This window comes from Chroicocephalus ridibundus, chromosome 3 (assembly GCF_963924245.1).
Source record: "Chroicocephalus ridibundus chromosome 3, bChrRid1.1, whole genome shotgun sequence".
Lineage (NCBI taxonomy): Eukaryota > Metazoa > Chordata > Aves > Charadriiformes > Laridae > Chroicocephalus > Chroicocephalus ridibundus.
In genome coordinates, this window is record NC_086286.1 from 125,503,755 (window position 1) to 125,519,005 (window position 15,251).

General features: G+C 47.0%; 2 protein-coding genes across 2 annotated transcripts; both read left to right on the top strand.

Annotated features, from left to right (window-relative positions):
- The first annotated feature begins 4,466 nt into the window (after window positions 1-4,466).
- Window positions 4,467-6,747, top strand: LOC134512534 (gallinacin-11-like). The gene is made up of 3 exons (XM_063327951.1): window positions 4,467-4,524; window positions 5,487-5,615; window positions 6,620-6,747. Exons 1-3 carry the CDS (start codon window positions 4,467-4,469, stop codon window positions 6,745-6,747), a joined length of 315 nt encoding a protein of 104 aa, XP_063184021.1.
- A 3,363-nt stretch (window positions 6,748-10,110) lies between these two features.
- On the top strand, window positions 10,111-12,349 carry LOC134512464 (gallinacin-12-like). Its single transcript, XM_063327832.1, is given in 2 exon segments — window positions 10,111-10,693; window positions 11,917-12,349. Coding segments are annotated over 2 exon segments (282 nt in total). The 5' UTR covers window positions 10,111-10,560; the 3' UTR covers window positions 12,066-12,349.
- Window positions 12,350-15,251: the final 2,902 nt, after the last annotated feature.

Sequence of the window (15,251 nt, forward strand, 5' to 3'; positions counted from 1 at the left end):
CAATGGCTTCAAGCAATAGGTGCAGGAACCCACAGTGCTGATCACTGCTAAGACAGCAAGATCTTACTTTTTCATTAGAAAAACGGCCGGTTTAATAATACAGTATGTTCTGTGGAAATGAAGTCCTGGCAGTCCGAGCACAAACCAATACAGTTAATTCCAGACTGCTGTAACACCTGGTTCTTGGGGTAAGGCCCTAGCATTTGAGGAATTGAGGCGTGGGAGAGCCATGGGACTGATTCAGCCCTGGGGGGACTTCCTGGCAAATTCCACACACTTTTACTTACACGCATTATGAAACCAAGTGAGCTCCCTATAGAAGTGCAGGTTGATGGATTCAGACTGACAGATGTGTTTTCTGTAAGATAACAACCCATTCAAACTGAAACCATGTGAGAAGAACCTTAATTAATCTGCACAGCTTTTCTTAATAACCTGGTAGTTTGTCTCTGAGGTGCACGTTCTTCTGACTTCTCCAGATTTTCTGCGTGACATAAGAGTGGAGACAGGAAATGACCCGTGGTCTGTGCTGGCTTGACCTGAATGAGTTAAGTAACCATCTGGATATTTTCCAAGGTGTTTGAAAACAAAATGATCAAGTGCAGCATCCTGGCGACATAGTTCCTAGCCACTGACAAGATCTGTACTTTCAGCTGCAGCCTGGAGATCAGGGTACAATCATAGAATCATAGAATCTGCCACACAGTCCCCTCATGCTTAGAGAACCCACCTGCAAAATGAAAGATCTGGGGTAGGATTATGGTCTCCAGAGATCAATAGCTTGATGTAGGCACCTGTGTGAGATGGCCTAGTGTATCTGAGACATCATCTCAAGGAGGCAGATGGGACAGAGACCCTGTTGGACAGCTGAGGCCTTCTAGATGGGCAGTGGAGCCTGGCAGGGTACCATGGCCCACCTCAAACAGCGCCGTGCTGCCATATGCAGATGTCTCAGTGGAGCTTGGTGGATCTGGAGTGGGTCTGGAGACCTATTCAGCAGCTCACATGTGCACCTCACAGTAAAGGTGAGCTGAATTGACTGTGCTAACTGCCCTGCCTTGCTCTTCCCAGCAGGCTTCATCTGCCTAAAATAGGGACTTGACGCTGTTAGTGAACCCTTGGCTATCCTGGGGTACTCAAGTCGTTTGCACAGGGCGAGGAGGTATGGTATTGGTCAAGCCTCATACCCAAGGGTGCCTAAAACACCACTAGATGACTGCCTTGTGGCCACAGAAATCCCCTACCCACTGTTGAAAACTGGAGCTCAGACACCTAGATTATATTGGGACGCCTATGACTAGATGGCTGAAGCCCACCCCTGTTTTCTGGGCCATGCCCTCCACTTCATAGAATCATAGAATGGTTTGGGTTAGAAGGGACCTTAAAGATCATCTAGTTCCACCCCCCTGCCATGGGCAGGGACACCTCCCACCAGACCAGGTTTCTCAAAGCCCCGTCCAACCTGGCCTTGAACACCTCCAGGAATGGGGCATCCACAACTTCTCTGGGCAGTCTGTTCCAATGCACTTCTATAATGCAGAAGGAACAGCAGGAGACATCATGAGAGGCTTGTTTCAGAAGAGCCTGTTGGCGAAGGCAACGTCAAAAACTAGCAGCAGAAAGTTTTGGATCTAAGCTGCCATGTTCCTGAGAACTACCTCAGGCCATCCTAGAGTAGACTCAGAATCCTTTCTTAGTTAAGAAATAATAGTTTGATGCTTGTATGAAGTTTGCAACAATTTGGCCATGAATTTTTGAGGGCATCCACAAACTGTTTGCAGATATTGGTTACGTCTGTTAAATAATTCTGGAGACAGAACCGCAAGTGGAATGTTTCCACTGGAGACGCTGACTGTTCCTCATCTGTTTTCTATATACAAAAGAGAGTTTGGTTCTTTCTGTTGCCTGGATAAAATTAAGGCAGCACCACTTCATGGAGGGATTTCCAACGACCCAGCTCTTATTTACTTTGTGTCTTACACCTGCCCAGCACAGCATTTCAATATGAACGGAAATGTCCACGTTCAGTGAAATAATGTGCTTTTTTTTTTTTTTTCCAATGGCAATTTCATAGCAGTAACTTGGAAAAGTCCCGGTTCACTTCAGCCCAAATCAAACCTCTTTCTGTTTTCCAGCTTGGTGCGTCACTCAGAAGCTCAGCTCTGCATGCAACACAGGCTGTAGATTACTTGCAGACAAGCTGACCACAAACCCGTTGATCTGATAACGTTTTGTGCCTATCCATTCTCATCAGAGTACAAAATGTTTTCTATGTGTAAGCAGCAGGACTTGGGACGTCTTGGACACTTTCCGGTGTGGTCTAAGAGGAAGCTGCAGACGTTACTGCCACGTAAATGAGTGTCTGATTGGAAGCTGAGTCTATAACAAATGCAGATCCTGTAAGAAACAACCAGGAATATTCTATGTTCCCAAAGAATAAAGAAAGGAAAAAAGAGGTGTGTTAATAGCTTCGAAGGTATCTCTGCTATTTAGCTCAGGCTCATTCACGATTCTTCAATAAAGGGATTTTTCTTCTATTTTTGACATTGAGTACATGAGTTCCCTGTTTTCCTTCTGGAGTCTTTCCTTCTGCATCTTCTCACACCGTTAGATGCAATAACTTGGTTTAAGGGGGAAAATTCCAATTTTATCCCCTGCAGATATAACAAATTAAGACATGTTGTTCTGACAATGTGCCAGATTTCTGTATCTCGCACAAAGGAGGAGGATTCATATTTTATTAAGATTGTATTTTATTTTGTTAACTTATTAAGCTTCTGCTGTAACTCATATTTGTCATAACGACTGAGAAAAAAACATATACATATCATTCATGAGATATTCACAGTTTGTCCGAAGACAATTTTGATTAATATATAAGATTAAGACTTTGGAAAAAAATATCTTCTACACGTGACCTTACCAGAAGTTTCAATGTAGTTTCTCAGGTAAGTATCTCAAAAGGGAAAAAACCTAAACCAGTTGGGTATCTAAATCCAGATACATGAAACTAGATATCCAAGCATGAAAATTAGGGAAAATTAGGAAAATTCTTTATGCTGTTGTATGTGGTATAAAAAAAAAATAATCGTACACCTGCTGGAGTAGGGACAGTACCCCAGGTCTCCTGGCTTGCACAGGGAGTGGTCTAGAGAGCAGAGTGATGTTTTGGGACAGGATTCCCTGCTTTATTTCGTATTAAACTTTTTGATCATTGCATCACAAAGCAGGACCTTACAAAAATTCCATAACCTTCTCTTATTTTATTTTCTTTTTACTACAAAATGTCCACAACCAGAAGATGACAATTAAGAAAAACTTTTAGGAATTGAGCAGGTTGCTGACACATAGAGACTACAGCCATTTGAGAGGTCCTGTGACATTAGAAATGTCAATGTCTGCCTGGGGCTGGCAGATATCATGCAGGAGCTATGGGGGATCTGCACCCTCATGGAGCAGCAGCTGGAGGCCAGATGGGATCCCTGAGGCATCTTTAATGACAATAGATGCCCTTAGCTCTGGACTTGGCCAGATAAATATGAGTATCTATGGTGCAGGTTTCTGCATGTGTGTTGGCTCCTAAGGTCCCACTCTAGCTAAAGATGTGATTTGAGTCCTACAAGCACTAATTAAACACCTCATTCCCATGCAGCCACATCCACTGTAGAGGCTTACATCTCAGTATCTGAGTCTAGTGCTGACCACCACTGTTGACCATATGTGACTCTCCAGTGCCATTTAAAATAAGTTAGGCCATACACATGGCCATCTGTTTGCCCCTCTAGTCATATGCGGGTTGTCCGAGAGGTCCTGTGTCTTACTGGGTAGTCCCATGAGATTCTTGGGATACCCTAGGGCAGCCCGCAGGAATTAGACCTGTATATTTGGGCAACTAAATTGAGTCGATAATATCAATCAACTAATATTTCCAGAAAGAAAATTGGTTGTTTAGTTGGTTCAAATTTTATTTTTCAGTTAGGGAAATGATGCAAAAAATCATTTATTTGCATTGATGAATGGAGACTGCAAACACTGCAACAGCACCTTGGACCTTCTTCTATACTCATCACCATCAACAGTCTTCTGGCATTCTCAGGCACTTTCTCTCTCACCAAAACAACGACTAATTTTCTGTGGGTCATCCATTACCAACCACCTTCTTTGAATTTAACAAGTAATGAAGCTCTCTGGGTGGGTTGGTATTGAGAAGGAACCTTCCCAGTGGCTAGGTAGGGAGGTATAGTTACCTCTCCGCTTGCTTTTGTGACCCTCTGGCATTGTTCAGGTTTAGCCGTGCGCAGCGGTCAAGCTGTACTCATTGCCTTCCACATTCACCACTGCCAAGGTCCTCCGGACAGGCAGCTCTGTTCCCATAGCCCTATAAATGCCAGAATGCTCCCTCCTTCCCTGCTCAAAGGTTCTGGCATTGTGGCCCTGTCTCCACGCTGCAGCTGAGACCTTCCACCATGAAGCTCTTCTCCTGCCTCATGGCTCTTCTCCTGTTCCTCCTCGAGGCTGTTCCAGGTAAGGGGCAAGACCCATGCTGGGGTCTGCCTGTGTAGGAGGTACAATTAGCTTGTGCAGTGGTGCAGACTGTACTCCTCCATGCTCTTCAGCTCCTTTCATTAGAGCTGTTCCCTATTTCTCAGTTTAGAAGCAGAAGTGAAAAATGAACCTATGGTGACCAAATGCCAAACCAGAACCTCCCCACAGAAGCCACTACTAGGTGTTGGCTCTGTAGGACTCTTTGAAGTCTCTTTCTTCCACTTTGTGGGACTACTGGAAGATGGTACCATGGAAATCATCTGCCTCTTCCTACCCCAGGATCATAAATTGTCTCCTTTGCGTACAGCAAAAGAGCGGCAGAGGTGTTCCTTTGTATTACTCAAACTGAACTACGTCGGAGAAGTTTACTTAAGCTCTCTGAATATTCTGGTTCCTCTTCCTGAGCCCTTCTGCTGCACTGACTCATTCACTCATTGTGCTTTTAGCCTTGCTTTTCTTCACGCTTAATGAAACTCCCCACCTTGGAGTAAGTCTTTCAGAGAAAGAAGGAACTGGGCAAACTTCTTGTCCTTGTTAACTGGGGCAGATCCCAGCTTTTGATTTTCTTTTTAAGTCATAGATACATCTCAGGGTCTACGAGCACCATGCTGTCCCCTGACTGACCAGACTGCAGCATTGCAGTCCCAGAACTTAGAAGCATCTAAAGGCTGGCCAGCCCTAACGACTTCGACATATATGCCCAGGATATGTTCAGAAATTTGCCATCAACAATTACATTTTTAGTCTAGTTGTACAAAGACCTTCCTTAGAGTCCTGTGAGGTTTCATGAGGTTTCTCAAAACTTTTGGAAATGCTGCCTTGGGCTTTGGGCGTATTTGTATCAGACCCCTAATTGGGATTCATGGGGTTTCAGCAGGAAGAAGACCATGAGAAACAGACTGATCGTGCAGCACAGCTGGGAATCCCATTCTTCCTTGTAGGTCTCGGCTTGCCCAAAGACACCTTACGTTGTGTTGGATACCATGGTTTCTGCTTCCATTCAAAATCCTGCCCAGAACCATTTGCCGCGTTTGGAACTTGCTCTCGGCGTCAGAAAACCTGCTGCATAGGTATGTGTGGAAACACTATCCAGGCAGGCAACGTTTGGAGAGGAAGCAAAACACATTCTTACTCTCTTTGTCTCCAAATGGCCCAAACCATCTCCTCCCACCTGCAAAGATGGAGCTGTCTGTTCCTCCATAACATCAGCGTGGAGCACAGGAACAGAATTGCCTTTTTGGCCTGGTCAAATATCACGTAGACCAACGTCCCACCTCCAACAGAACAGATGCCCAGGGAAATAAAATAAAAATTGTGGCCCACACGGAGTCCTCCTTGCTTGATATATCTGTTGGTGGACTGCTGACCGCATCCACACTGCTATGTTTAATAGGTGCCAGAGTACCTCTTCCCTGTTAATTGATCTAATCCATTCTGAACTTGCTTATTTTTGGAGTTCCTCAATAGTCAACATGTAAAATTGAGTCAATACATGCTTTATAGACAACTGTGTTAACCAGACCTAAGGTTCATCTGATCCGCGTCCTACATCTGTCCATGGCCAGAAGTGGATGTTTCTATACAGTTACTCTCTATGTGTAAAATTACTATTAATGAACACCACAAGCATATAATTACACTTCCTTATATATTCTCCTGGCTTTCATGAATTTGCAGCTCAGGACTTTTAGATTTAGGCACCTTTGTCTTTAAAAGTCCTTACTGGATTTTTCCACCTTACATTTGGAGTTCCTTCTGTTTGTTTTTTTCAAACCTTTTCCCTCATAATTTTATTCAGTACCACCTACTTCTGTACTGCCGATGAAATGGAGTCATTCTGTAACCACTTTCTTCATATCTTTACAATATCCATCCTTCCGTTGTTTCTTTTCCAAGTTGGTGGGTCACAAATTCCTCTTTTTACAGAAGTCCTCCGATGACACCCACAGTCCTTTTTTGTGTCTTTGCTTTTGGAGAGAAAGTAACCAGAACTTCATGACCCTTTCCATGTATGAGTTGGTTCACATGGTGGTGTAATGTTTTCTGTTTTGACTTAAAATCCTTTTCATTGCAGACACGACATCAAACTTCCATACTTGTCAAGACGAGGGGGGTCATTGTGTACCTCCAGAAATCAAATGTCTGCAAGAACAAGTGGGACTTTGCCCTCACAGAGAATGGAAGTGCTGCACAGAACTGTAATTGCAGAAAAACACAGAAATGCATGGACAAGAAAACAATTTTTCTTCCTAGTGTTGTATAGAAGATGTCTGGTTTCATTAACATGTGAAGTGTATAATTAACTAGAGGTGAAATGTTTCTTTATATAACAAGGGCAATAAATACTAAATAAACAGGTCTAACAGTCATATATGTATGGAGAGAGGCAGAATGTCTCTCCATTACACCCACACACAGAAATCCACAGAAACTTTCCTGTAACAATCTTGGAATCCACATTCCCTCGTAATCCAAATTACAGCTCCCTCCTTTTTCTGTCTTTCTTTCTCTTTTCGTTCCTTCCTTTCCTTCTTAATAGAAAGAAAGACAACGTGATAGAAAAAAGGGCTGTCCAACTAGCATGGTCAGGGCATGCCTACACTATTCAACTCCCATTCTCCAAAGCAGGATTCCAGTCAACTGCTCTTCCTTGCTTCCCTATTTCTACCAATATACTGTACCCACTTCAGCACAGGTGCCATGTACGGGAAGTCTTCATGCAAGATACTCTGGGCAAATCTACCTAAAACCGTCTGTTTAAAACTATTTTATGCAGTTTGGGCTTCCCTTTGTGGTAAGTTTGAGTTTATTAACTACAGAAGTTTCATTCAAAATGTAGGCAAAAAAAGTGTTTGCTTCTGAGCATCATCTCCATGTGCTCAGCAGCTCCCAGTCACGACAGCTGGCTTTCTGATTTCTCCAGTTGAAGGCTGAGTAGCTGGACATCTCGTAGATGAACATGAGGAGGGGTGGCATTCACCTCCTAGCATCTAAAAATGACCCTTGGAGCATAAGTGTTAGCACCTTCCTTGGATGGAAGGATTTCAAACCTTCCCCATACAGGACAGAAAGCCCCTTGAGGCAGCAAGCTTCCATCATCCTGTTTCTCAGCACCTGAAGTATCCTTTACTCTGGTCTGAACTAATGCAAATGGCTCATTTGTGTCTCCACCACACACTCCAGAAAGGTCATTCTCTAAATCAGTGTGTTAACCATCATCCTAGTCATCCTAGGCTGCTCCTCTGGTCTACAGAGAGGAACAGATCCACTGGCAATGTCATTACACTCATCCCTCACTGACCACAAAGTGAATCCATTCTTAATCAGTCAGCATTTGGACAGGTGAGATGACCTTGGTCTAACACTTTTTTCCTTCATTTTAAAGATGTGTAAAATTATATTGACCTTTGCCAATGGGAAAACTTTATTTCCATTGCAGCATCACTTCTCCATGTGACAGTCTAGGTAACCAACCAAGAGCTTAACAGGATTGGAACAAGATGATCTTTAAGGTCCCTTCCAACCCAAAACATTCTATGATTCTATGTCCTGCCCCTTCCATGCAAGCTCTTGTCCCATCATTCAGCCACAAAAGATGTCCGATGTGCACCCTCTTTAGATTACAAAAGACCCTCCAAGCTCTCTTTGCAAGGCTGACCTGATCCACACTGTCATGGGCCACAGGGAAGAAAGCTCTTTAAGTTCCAGGGTTGTTTCACTTCCTTACATCCCTAGTGAATGGACCAGGATGTGAGGCAGCATGCGAAGGGTCCTGACCTACCACACACCTTCCAGTCTCAGAGACAGCAAGGAGCAGCAAGCAGTCCTACCACATGTGTCCAGCTCTAGAACCCTCAGCACAAGAAGGACATGGACCTGTTGAAGCAGGGCCAGAGGAGGGCCACAAGGATGATCAGAGGGCTGGACCCCCTCTGCTACGAAGACAAGCTGAGAGAGTTGGGGTTGTTCAGTCTGGAGAAGAGAAGGCTCCGGGTAGACCTTATAGCAGCCTTCCAGTACCTGAAGGGGGCCTACAGGAAAGCTGGGGAGGGGCTGTTTGCAAGGGCATGTAGTGATGGGATGGGGGGCAATGGTTTTAAACTAGAGCAGGGAAGGTTTAGATTGGACATTAGGAAGAAGTTCTTTACACTGAGGGTGGTGAGACACTGGCCCAGGTTGCCCAGAGAGGTGGTGGAGGCCCCATCCCTGGAGACATTCACGGCCAGGCCGGATGAGGCTCTGAGCAACCTGGTCTAGTTGAAGATGTCCCTGCTCACTGCAGGGGGTTGGACTAGATGACCTTTAAAGGTCCCTTCCAACCCAACACATTCTATGATTCTATGTTCAAGAGAAAGTACATCTCACCCTCACAACAGGGAGATGAGGATACAGCACACAGTGACATGTGGGACAAGCCAAGCTTTGTCATCAGTTATAAGGCACGAAGAGGATGAGGAGAGGGGAGCAATGGTGCTTGGGAGGGGACTAGAGGGAAAAATCAAACCCGCACCCCTCTGTTGGAGTGGAAATGTGCTGAGAAAGCAACACATCAAAAAAAAAATAGCCTGGGCAGAGGAGGTGAAAAAATTCAGTCCTTTGCAAAACCTGAGCAGGCTCATCTAGAAATTATTATCAGAGTGCAGCAGGCTGCTGACTCTGTTGTTCCCCCAAGATCAGTATCTCTCTAGCACAAAATGGTCCACAGATTCAAGCCCTTTTGCCAGACCTGCTTTGCAGGTTTGCCCACCACATAGCCCAGAGGGGCAAGTCCAAACACTACAATGTGCAAACAGTTGTGTAAAGGTCCCAGACCGGCTCCTTGCTGTAGACCCAAGGAAACAATCCCACTCCTAAGGGACTTGCTCTCACTCCAAGTTAGTGGTTGGACCTATTTCTGGTCCAACAGGTGACCATGGAGTAATGGGGTAATAAGTGGATGAGGAAAATTAGGGGTTGTCCAGCACTTGACTGCCCTGGAACAGGACTGGTCAGTCTTTGAACAAGATTTTTTAACCCACCTGAGCCTAGAGAAAGAAAAAAAAATTGTCTTTTGCCCTTCTTGGGTTTAGGGCCAGACTCAGTTGCCCACAGCTGGGCATTGATGTTACTTGAGATGACTTAGGGTATCATGCCAGGTTTCCAGAGTGTCTTGTCTGCCACTGTCACTCATGCAAAAATCCCCAATACCTAAGGGTACATAAATCAAGCTTTTCATGCCTTCTGATCCAGGACAGCAAACTTTGACTCTATCAAGTGCCTCTGATCTACATTTTCTTTGGGAGAAGGGAATTTTTAACCACGATCTTTCAACTATCCAGTCTAGGATGTATTCACAGAAGCAGTTATATTAGCACAGCTGAAGGGACAGCAAACAGCAGGACCAGGCAGGGGCAGCAGCCAGGCGAGGGTAGCTGGAACATCACAAGCTGATTTTACATCAAGAGCTGCATATCTATCACATAATTCCCACCAAGTGGTGCATTGCTGAGCTTAATCGGCTACCTCCTCCACCAGTGCTGTGTGCTCATCACACTCAGGAATGAAGCCTCCCAAATTCCTCACAAGCCAAAGCTGGAATAGCCTCTTTGGCAGGAAAAAAAAATCACGCCCAGGTTTCAGCCGGAGAAAATATTCGCATGAGCTCAGATCGAAAATTAATCACTCCTAGACTGCACCGTTCTCCTCCTTGCAGCTCCTTGGGAGTCTTTCCTTGCAGGTTGCCACCTTCCCACCCATCAGCTCCCTGGGGACTTTGGTGGCTGCAGGTGAAGGGCAGAGGATCTCCCCGAGGCTCTTATTCCACCGACCTGCCTGCAACTGGCAATTTACCAGTCCAAAATGCCAACTCCTGGGGAGAGGCATCGGGGAAGAAGATAACCAGCGAATGTGAAGCCAGTCAACATTGCTTGGAGCCGCAGCGCTGGGTCAGAACGACACGGAGGGTTTCTCAGCAGCAAATGTCACTCCCAAGACTGGAATATAATTAACTCCTGCCTATTCCCTCCCTCTTCCCGGATGCCATCCAGCATGTCAGCTGCACGCAGAGGCTTCTGCAAATTCTCACGCTGAGCCCTGTGACTTTCCAGCAGGACCAAAGCAATGGGGATCCTTTGGTTCATTTTAATCTTCATCTCCCTCACCAGTCACGGTAAGAACAGGAAGGCCGAGGGTGGTAAACAGAGGTGTCTGAGCACAGGAGTAATCTTTCCTTACTGTGTAATCAAATCAAAATGTAACAGGTACTGAGGGGGAAAAGCGCCTTCAGGTTTCTGGATGAGATAGTGAGTGAGATACTTTGGCAAAATGCATGATTTAATCCCTTGGGGATAACGCAAAAATGAGCTGAGAAGAAGCTGTGAAAACAGGGCACCTCCTTGGCTTTCTAGGAGCAGACAGGTTGGAGAAGCCCTAGAGGAGATGTCCTGTGCTCTGGGAAAATATTTCTGCCTTTTCTCAGGCTGCAGCTGCCTCCTTGGTGGGGTGAGAACAACCGCTTTGACCTCCCGTGCACACTCGTTGCCAACGTCCTGAACAAACAAACCCGTGATAAAATGCTCCTTGAGTGAGGTTGGCTCTGCAACTTGTTTTTTTTTTAACAGATGTCCGAAGCTGTCCTTTGGGGCAGGGATCGCGGGTGTGCTCTTTGCAGCTGTGCACGCCCAGGCTCTGTGCACGCTCACGGTGCTGGCTTGGCTGGCAGGGCACATGGTGCCAGAGGGGATTTTGGGCTGCATCCCCAGCAGCGTGGGCAGCAGGGCGAGGGGGGGATTCTGCCCCTCTGCTGCGCTCGGGGGAGACCCCCCTGCAGTGCTGCCTCCAGCGCTGGGGCCTCGGCACAGGAGAGACACGGAGCTGTTGGAGCGGGGCCAGAGGAGGCCCCGGAGATGCCGGGAGGGCTGGAGCCCCTCTGCTGGGAGGACAGGCTGAGAGAGCTGGGGGGGGTTCAGCCTGGAGAGGAGAAGGCTCCGCGGAGACCTTCCAGCCCCTTTCAGTATCTGAAGGGGGCCTACAAGAAAGCTGGAGAGGGACTTTTTACAAGGACATATAGTGATAGGATGACAGGAATGGCTTCAAACTGGAAGATGGGGGATTTAGATTGGATGTCAGGAAGAAATTTTTCACTGTGAGGCTCATAAGACCCTGTCCCAGGTTGCCCAGAGAAGCTGTGGCTGCCCCATCCCTGGAGGGGTTCAAGGCCAGGTTGGACGGGGCTTGGAGCAACCTGGTCTGGTGGGAGGTGTCCCTGCCTAGGGCAGGGAGGTTGGAACTAGGTGATCTTTAAAGGTCCCTTCCAACCCAAACCATTCTGTGATTCTATGATTTTACCCACTCCGTGCATTTTACCCACCAACTTGTTGCTTCTTTGTACAGGAGACGCTCATGGACCAGATAGCTGTAACCATGAAGGGGGCTTGTGCCGAATTGGAAACTGTGTTTCTGGTGAATATCTGGCCAGCTACTGCTTTGAACCCATCATTCTCTGTTGCAAAAGCTTGTCACCCACCACCACAAAGAGCTGAAGATTTCCAAAGGAGGAACATGCAGCACGTGAAGAGCTGCAGGCTCCACCATGAAGGAATGGTCTGCTGTTGGGAAGGAGATGTTGTGCCTTTCTGTGACTTGCTCTCCTGGGAGAACATGGCTGTGGATTGACCAGTGGACTTCTCAACATGTTGCTTTTTGCTTTCACTGTGACTTTCTAGGAAACACTGTGACAAGGAGAAACTGGGGCCACCCAGACTGTGCATTGCCCCTTTTGGCATCTGGTTGTTACCTGTCACGCACAGGTGAGAAATTGCCTTTCCCCTTGCCTGAAAGCAATAAACCTGAAGTTTAACAGAACAGCAAGTGCCCGTCTGTGACTCCTGCTGATGCTCAGCAAAGCTGCCGGTGGTGGGATGCACTCTCTCCCACCGACCAGGAGTGAACATAGCTGCCCACACCTTCCCAGCAGAGCAGGGTGGCTCCGTCTCTTTACTTCCCTCCCCAGAGAAAGCAGCTGCAATGGGGGCAGCCTTTTTCCCTCACTTTTGGTGCAAAAGCTACCCGGTTTGACATAAAGGCAAGCGTGGTCTGTGTTTCTCAGGCACCGCCCCCACATCTACTCTTCCCTTCTGGGCTGTGCCAGGTTCTTACAGGTTCTGGGAAGGGCTGGTCGGAGAAATAAGGCACAGAAAAGGAGTAGGGATTCCCCACATGTATACAGGCCCCTTTGCCCATGGGTTCACAGCAGGAATGTGCTGTCCATCAGCCACCGCCTAGACCAGAAAATGGAAAACCCAGCAAGGTTGTACCAGGTTCATCCCTCTTCCACAATGCAGCGAGACCAAGAAAAAGCCCAGTCTTATTACAGAATCACAGAATGGTTTGAGTTGGAAGGGACCTTCAAGATCATCCAGTTCCAACCCCCTGCCATGGACAGGGACACCTCCCACCAGCCCAGGCTGCTCCAAGCCCCGGCCAACCTGGCCTTGAACCCCTCCAGGGATGGGGCAGCCACAGCTTCTCTGGGCAACCTGGGCCAGGGGCTCACCACCCTCACACCAAAGAATTTCTTCACAATATCTCATCTCAATCTCCCCTCCTTCAGTTTGGGGAAGATTGCTTGTTTTAAACATGGTGGGGAATGGATCTGAAAGTTGTGTACCATTGCCCTTGACAGGCTTCTCTCCTCATCCACAGACCACGTTTCTGGTGCTCCCCCTTTCCTCTGTAATCACCCAGCAATACTCCCAAAGCAATTACCCTGTTTGCACCTAACAGCTTTCCACCTATGAGCTGCATCAGTCTAAATCCACTAGCTGTCCAGATCCCCTCTCAGCCCTTCTGTGTTTTTTCAGCATGAAATTTTGACACTCCCCTGCCTCTGTCAGTTAGCTCTCGGTCTCCCTTTCCAGGTAAAATATTTCTCTCTGGGTCAATCATTTATGTGAAAGCAAGAAAACAATGATGTAATGAGAGAGCTATGCCAATTAGCCGAGGCAGGGTGGTCGGAGCCAGGGAAAAGTCCTCCCTGGGAGATGAAATTCTTGTTGTGATGAATCAAACAGGAACATTCCCATTGACCTCACCAGGGTCAGGACCCATCGCCAGAGGTCCAACAATTAATTCATCCATTCTCCATTCTCCCCTTAGCAGCCCAGCTATTCTCCTCGGGTCATCATAACACAGTCCGGGACACCAACACATGCGGGGAGACACCAGTGCTCCCCTGGAGATCCCCTGCACTTGGATGAGCCATCAGGAGAGCCGGATTACCCAGAGACGGCTGTCAGCTTGGGAACTGCTGCTGGAAACAGAGACGGGGCTGAATCCGGAGCCAAATTCTTTCCCAGATCCAGCCCGCCTCTCCGACGCATGCTGATCTATGAGTACAGCACAGGCAGGTTTTTTTCCAAATCAAACAGTTTATTTCTCGCATTTGTCCACAAAATTCATGATTTGTGCCTCTTATGTGGGGGACGCTCGGCCACCATGTTTATAGCCCGGTTTCCTAAGAAAACGGAACATATGGGCTCATGCAACTCACCCTGTACATCTCCCTGCCAGCTGCTGGGCCTTCTACCCCCTATACATTTTCGACCTGTTGGCCAGCCAAATTTCAACCTGGGAAGGTGGAAAAGCTCAGGCAGTTTATAGGCAACATTGTCCCTCTGGCAGTAACGTAATACATGATGCTGCTGAAAGGCAAGGTCCCACTCTCCCTTGCTTGCTGATCTGGCTGGGAATAAGCCTAAAAATACCCCAAAACACAACCCAACAAAAAAGGAAAGCACAAAATTCCATCATGATTTCTGCCTGATGAATAAGATGAACTGAATTCCCTTCTAGCTGCCTGGTCTGACACAGAAGGAGGAGAGAAAAAGCACCGAGGACATGGTGGAGAGTGGAGAACAGCACCTTCCAGTCCATGAACCCTTCACAACTGTTTCTTGATGTATTTTTTTGACCCATTAACTCGCCTGGAGCAGAGCACCTTGCCACCAGCACAGCTGTTGAGGAGCTGCTTAAACAGCAGTATGAGATACTTTGGTGTAAGGGTGTGATGGGGAATACTGCTCAAATTAATCACCCCCAGGTTGGTGTACCCCATAACCCTCTGAAGAAGGTAGCACTAAACTCCTCTGGCTGAGTGACCATGTCCATCCCCTCAGCACCGAGATGTTCACCTGTGTGTTTTCATTCACCATGAGACTTCACTCCTACAGGACTCAAATACCATTTTCCAGCCCTTTACATCCAAAAGACAAAAAGTACTCACTGTTTGAGGCCCTCAGTAAAAGTTGCCCCCAGTGTGACCCTTTGCCAGAGGACTTCCACCCGTGACCAGCAGTCCTGCCCAACTGGGACCGTTTCCCAGAGTGCAGACCCACGTGTAGTAAGTGGAGTTCATCTGAATCCAACCTTTTACCTGCAGGATTCCATGGAGGACAAGAAGGGACAGTCAGGCAAGCTAAGGGGGAAACCAGAACAGCAGAAGAAACGAGAAAGTGAAGTCTACCGTCCCTTAAGAGATGCAGGCTGGTGAGAATTTAAATCAGGCTAGTGGTCCACTCTGAAAAAACAGTAAGGTTTTGCCCTCATGGGAGAAGGCCATATGAGGAAAAAGATTTTTGTGGGAAAGGTTTAGTTGAGCCTGTAGCTCCAGCTACCTGTACCTGACAGAGCTCAGAAGGCTACAAAATAGGGGTTCTTCAGTATTACCC